We start from the raw sequence: 6,603 nt of genomic DNA, 5'->3' as shown, positions 1-6,603 counted from the left end.
GGCCCTTTATTAAGAGACTCGGTAATATGAAATCATGCATGTCAGACTGATATACCATGTATACATAACGTGTCCCGGCCCTCTACTGCGGGTCTCGGTGGATAATAATCATGTGCCATCCTGGCCGCCATCCCCGTATCATCACATCACAATCGTACAAATAACGTGTCCCGCCCGCAAGTACGAGGGACTCGGTGAATAGTGCACGTAAACCGCACGAGAACATATCCTGGCCCGGGCTCAGTGAATAGACATATCATAACTTGCACGAACAGAGTAATGCAGAAATATATGCATATAAGTCCAGACTCAATAAACAAATCACATAAATAGTCATAATACGTACCTTTCGAATGCCATGACGAATTATGTCAAATTAGAGTTTTTGGGACTATTCGTACGTAGCAAATATAACATGGAGCTTACAAGAGGTTCAGAATGGTCGTCCTTAAGCAAACGGAATAAAACAGATGACATATTGCTTCAAGAAAATCGGACGATAACCGTATATGTATATGTATGCTCTTTCGGGGACGGCACGATTACTTACTTCAAATCATATTTCTAGAATCATAACACATGTCAAGCATATCATGGACTCATCATGTTCATCGTTTGACACGATACCATAAATCAAAGGAATTCTTTAACATTATATAGAAATAAGTCAATTAAAAACCGTAGTAAGAGGTCTCGGATTTTTGTGGGCCCACCTCGGGTCAAGTCGAGGCGGCGGACATAAATTATGGATCATAGACTTTATGAACTCATTTATGAGCGTTTGGAACAATCCGGGTCCATTAGGAAGGTTTCATGCATACAAACCATTTCGACGATAAGTTGTGAAGGAACAGGTTCAATTGTACTGAACAATTTGACGCTATTTTCAATCTTGTATTTTGAGACGCAGGAGCGCAATCAGGGCCCGCTTTCAAGCCTAGTATGCTCAGAACATGCCAAGAAAGAATAGGGAAGGCCCCACATACCTTTGTTATGCCTTACGCTCGTCAAATCTTGATTCCCGTTTCGCCGAAAAATCCGCAAATGGTCATCTTTACCGGTTACTATTCATGCAAGTTTAACATTACGACTTCGGTTAAACATTGGCTACCGAAATTTCAAAAGACCTCCCCTATAAATATGACACCCCGAGATTCAACTCGGCTCAACACAACCAACAACAACCCAACAAAAACATCAAGAACATCAACAACCACAACTTAATACAATAGAGCCTATTTAGTCATTTTTCCAACATAATGATATAACCCTCATTCCAACTTCGCGTTTCCAACTCAATTCCAATATTTTCACATTCATCATTCATCAAGATCATCACAATACCATTCGGAGACACACCATAACATTTCTACAATATATATACAAGATATACAAATTACGCCAATTTTTTCCACCAAAGCCATAACTTACTCAATTCTTCCAATCTTTAACATACAAGTTTATAATACATTTAAATCTTCCAAATTCATCAACATTACTCACAATTTACACCTTAACCATTTCATTTTCATAATACCATAAAATCATACTAAAATGACATAAGTTCCTACATTTCATTTCAAGGCAAACTTATACCATTTTACCTTCATTTACATTACAAGGATCACAACAACAACACAACCAACATATTACAAATTAATTCAACCTCACTTCTCCTTAATGTACCACACGGCCAACCCTCCATAATTCCAACCTCAACCAAATTCTTCCAACTTCCATTGCCAATGTAATTTCCATCATAATCATAGCTAGAATACAACATAAAATTTAATTAATCTTGCCTACACACACATGTATGCACACGGCCAAACATGGCCTTCACACACACACACACGCCATGCACAACACACACCATACTTCCATAATTCTCACATAATTCTAATCATTATAACATATTTACTTATTCCATAACATAAAACATGAAATTCATACCTTTTTCTTCAAATTCCAATCTTCCGCAAACGCAACTCTTTTGCTTAGCTAATTGTATCACGTCGGAGAGCGTATCGAACTTGTTAAGAATTCAAGAAGAACAAGAATTTTGGATGGAACAACAAGCTTGGAAATTTTTTTTTCTTTCTTTTTTTTTTTCCTCCAAGGCCGACGGCCTCCCCCTTTTTTTTTCTCTTGTTCTTTCTTTGTTGTTCTTGAAAATTCTATGGATGATCATGCAAGATCATCCCTTATATTAATTAGTCACATGCCTATCACATGACTAATTAATATTGGACTTGGGCCATTCTTTTTAGGCCATGGCCAAGCCACCTCCATGTATTGGGCCTCAATTTTTCTTCCAATTTTTCTTGGCCCAATTCGTTGAAAACTCGTTTTGTAATTTAAAACTAATTTCCAAAATTCCAAATTTGCCCTCGGCCTTCTCCGACGTCTTACCCCGATAAATTTTCCGTAGAACAACATAAGCATATTGACTAGAATCAAGAAATCGACTTATAACATACAAGTCACAATTATTTCAAAATTTTCCGAATATGCGAAAATGCCGGATGTAACACATACCTTATTTTTATGAAGGTAGCCAAATCTTCATCATCCACTTATCTTCAAACTCACTTCAACACAAAACAAAATTATAATCGCGCCTACGCGTTGCCCGGACCTCGGTTAGCATTTGGTTACTTGAAATTTTGTGCAAAATCCTCAATTCCATCTGAGAATAAGAGCCCTTTTGGAGGCTGAAGTTTCTGGAAATTTTGGGACATTTTATGAGGTTTTTGTCCCTAAAAAAACTGCCAAAGTCGGTTTACATCAGAAGCCACAAGACTAGTACCGTAGCTTGATTCCGTAGTGATCTTTAAATGTGTTTCTGCCGACAAATGAGACCAGTTTGTAACGTCTATAATTCTCTACTTCGATGTCCTATCAATGAACGGTTTGTTGCATTACAAACTAGATCTTGAACTTCATTTTAGGCTTTTAAAACACCTTAAAACTCTACATATACTATGAGATATGCGCCTCCAAAGTTGACTAAAAATTCGCCCAAAGATTTCCCAAATTTTCGTCGAACTTATTTTCTTCAATTTACTCGATCTCGAAATATTCCGAAACTCTCCATACATGATATTTGCCATTCATTATACTAATAATGGCCATGTTCTCGTGTTTCAAAATACTCCTTCCAGATTACGACTTACGAGGTTGTAATTCACCCTTTTTCTTCGTTGTTACGTACTTTCCATGGTTTGTGCCTTTCAAAACATCATGGGACGTCTCCGACACTCCATTACTACGATGAGGTACATGTCATACTTATGCTCTGAAAACACAGGGTATAACAGCCGCCATGTATAGTTCCATTATGATAGTCAGATTCATATCAACCAAACAATTTGATTGACACTTGTAAATATTAGAGTCATACCAGTTCAAGAAGAAAAAGATTTGGTTGCCGAGAGGAAAGGAGGCGTGAATTATTTTTGCACCAAGGCATGAGGAAGTGAAATTTGGCTAAAATAGAGCCGTATATGATTTGAGAATTTAATTGTGTTAAGACTTTATTTACGGATCCAGTTCATTCGGACCATCTATTCGACCCATTAAGAGCTTTTTAAAAGGTAATAAACAAATGCACTTAATGGGCTGAATCTGAATTATTAACATCCAGACATGAAAAACAAATACACTTAATGACTGAGATCTGAATGATTAAGATTCAGACCTCCATTAAGTGCAAACAAATGAGGCCTTAATCTCTGAAACATATTTAAGTAGCTTTCATTCCGTTAATCTATTTTAGAGATCAATTTTTATAGCCTCGTGATACATTCTTAAAGAGTATTATACACTTATATGGACATGAAAATGGTAGTATTGAAAAATTTCTTCACAGATCTTAGTTTCTAATCACTAAATGTCATTCAAAACAGAGAAAATACTAGGAACACCCTATATAATCCATGAGATGTGAATTTATATCATTGACTTTGCTTCTATTTCGTCTACTTTATTTTATGGAGTGACAAGCTCAAGTTACAAAATTCACTTAAATGTAATTTTGAACTAGATAGATATGAAACTGTAATAAGTTGAATTGGTGCAATTCTAATATTCTACGTAAGAATAGACAAAACGGGTCAATGAAGGAAACTAGAAACTAAATATTAGTGCAGGAAGTACGTGGAAGCAGCAGCATGAAGTGGCAAAGTGCAGAAGCCACGACACATGCCACGTTCTCTTCATGCAACAACGTTTCAACAACCTTTTAATCACTTCCCCCCTTCTTTCCCAAATTTTTCCACAAAGCATCCAACTGAAAATACAACAACGGAAAAAAGTTCTTCAAGAAAAAAAATGCCAGGGCTCACCATTGGAGATGATCTTCCTAATCTGGAAGTAGAAACGACTCATGGGAAGATGAAACTCCATGACTATGTCGGTGATAGCTACACCATTCTCTTCTCTCACCCTGGTACGTCTATTCACACTGCAGCCTTATATTTCTATTTTTTCTCTCCATTATTTTATATAAGAAAAGGTTATCCTTTAAATGTAAGGAGATATATACGGATCGATACCACTATGCTAGTATTTTTTTGATTCCTCTTTTAATTTGCACTCGAAGATGGTTAATTTAGTGTATGGGTGCAGGTGATTTCACTCCAGTTTGCACTACGGAGCTTGGTATGATGGCGGCTTATGCTAGCAAGTTTGCTGAAAGAGGAGTCAGGCTTCTTGGGTTTTCTTGTGATGATGTTCAGTCGCACAAAGAGTGGATCAAGGATATTGAAGCTTACAACGTACACAATTAACATCAATTCTCGGTGTTTTATTTTCCTTGAAAATTCCGTTACTACTAGTAGCGTTTTCTTGTTTTATTTTGGTTAATAAATATCGTCTGATTACCATTTTGTTTAATAATTGGCAGAAGGGGCACAAGGTCACATACCCAATCATTGCTGATCCAAAGAGAGAATTGATTAAGCAACTGAATATGGTGGATCCAGATGAGACCGACTCCACTGGACAGAAAGTCCCTTCTCGTGCTCTTCACATCGTAGGCCCTGACAAGAAGGTTAATACACCACCCTCAACATTTTGTTTCATATTTCTTATATTCTTCCTCAACCATCAATCTTTAACTCTTTTCTTTGGTAGATTCCGAGCTGTCTGGAAATTTAATTTGCTACGGAAATATATTCTTGCTCTCCACCGGTTTTTAACCGGTCCCAGAGTTAAAAGGAAGAAAGACTTTTGGCACATATTACTCCCCGTCTTAATTTATCCCTGTACTTTTAGTTTTTTGGAATTATGTGAACTTTGATCCCACATTTTATAATATTTTCTTTAATTTTATTGATATGAGAAAAATTGCATTACAAACTTGTACTGCCTGTTATATTCTGAGTATCCGAATTTTTGTTTTAAAACATTAAGTAGATCTAATTCAATTTAAACTTCAAACATTAGTATAATCAACTCTTGGGAAGCAAGCAAAAAGTGCCCCACATAAATTTGGACACACGAATTGGGACATTTAAGAGTAAATAGCAGCACAATTTGTAAGTATGGTATAGGCCTATTTTAGTTTTGAAATAGAAAAAATGGTTTTCTTTAGGTGCAACAACAAATTAGATGGTTTCTTCTCGTATGTGGGGGTTTTAATTAGCAAATGTGTGTATGTTTTAGATAAAGCTGAGCTTCCTGTATCCAGCAAGCACAGGAAGAAACATGGACGAAGTGTTAAGGGTAGTGGACTCACTTCAGAAAGCAGCAAAGCACAAAGTTGCAACCCCAGTTAACTGGAAACCGGGTGACCCGGTGGTCATATCACCCAGTGTGTCTAATGAACAAGCCAAGGAGATGTTTCCACAAGGATACGACACTGCCAATCTTCCATCTGGCAAGGATTACTTGCGCTTCACCAACGTCTAAAGGAATGATATATTACTACAAGGCACTTTTTAATTTATCACTTAGTATGTAAAGAAAGTAGTGGTTACATTTTGGTACAATTTGGATCCTGCACTTTGATTTTGAGACCTTCTATAGATAAGTAATCTATATCTAGTAGATATTATTGCTGGACTTCGGTGCTGGTTTGTGTCGACTTGATATGCTTGTAATAGATTACTGTTTTCTTTGGTATAGAACTTGTTCCTTCTTATCTTGTTTTTGGCGCATCAGCGATAACAAGTCTTTTGAAGTTCATTTTCACAGGTTTAAGTTCTATTCAATAAAAAATCTGCAGAGGAGTATTACTTTAATTTGTTGCTTCATAAAGGTCGGTTTATTAATAATTAATTGTTATTTCAGATGGAATAACAAAAATGTATTAACATACATTTGTTTAATTTGTACATATATTTTTAATATTTAATTATGGTTAATTAATTTGTATTTGTACTTCAATAAATTACTTGGTTATTGTTGGATGGGTCTGGTGCCTTTGGTGCGCATTAGTATTTAAGGGGGAATGTACTCATTAAACGGAAACCAGTAGGTACGATAAAAATCAGTAGTAATATATATCAAATGCTTGCGCTTACATTGAACAGATTAGGTAAGTTTAAATAACAAATACAATATTAAACTTCTCTTCTAATTGATGCTACACTGTGGTAA

The 6,603-nt window shown here is 36.1% G+C and overlaps 1 protein-coding gene across 1 annotated transcript; it reads left to right on the top strand.

Moving 5' to 3' along the window:
* The first annotated feature begins 4,273 nt into the window (after positions 1-4,273).
* On the top strand, positions 4,274-6,161 carry LOC132053640 (1-Cys peroxiredoxin). Its single transcript, XM_059445738.1, has 4 exons — positions 4,274-4,450; positions 4,630-4,778; positions 4,907-5,053; positions 5,668-6,161. Exons 1-4 carry the CDS (start codon positions 4,333-4,335, stop codon positions 5,911-5,913), a joined length of 660 nt encoding a protein of 219 aa, XP_059301721.1. The 5' UTR covers positions 4,274-4,332; the 3' UTR covers positions 5,914-6,161.
* Positions 6,162-6,603: the final 442 nt, after the last annotated feature.

Source organism: Lycium ferocissimum, chromosome 4 (assembly GCF_029784015.1).
Source record: "Lycium ferocissimum isolate CSIRO_LF1 chromosome 4, AGI_CSIRO_Lferr_CH_V1, whole genome shotgun sequence".
Taxonomy (NCBI): Eukaryota; Viridiplantae; Streptophyta; class Magnoliopsida; order Solanales; family Solanaceae; genus Lycium; species Lycium ferocissimum.
The sequence above is the reverse complement of the archived record's forward strand: the minus strand, read 5'-3'. Positions and strand labels throughout refer to the sequence as shown.

Bases quoted from the DNA above. Each gene is read 5' to 3' on its own strand.
- LOC132053640 (XM_059445738.1), top strand. From the start codon at position 4,333: ATGCCAGGGCTCACCATTGGAGATGATCTTCCTAATCTGGAAGTAGAA. The intron at 4,779-4,906 runs GTACACAATTAA...AATAATTGGCAG, and splicing joins AGGATATTGAAGCTTACAAC to AAGGGGCACAAGGTCACATA. The intron at 5,054-5,667 runs GTTAATACACCA...TGTATGTTTTAG, and splicing joins TCGTAGGCCCTGACAAGAAG to ATAAAGCTGAGCTTCCTGTA.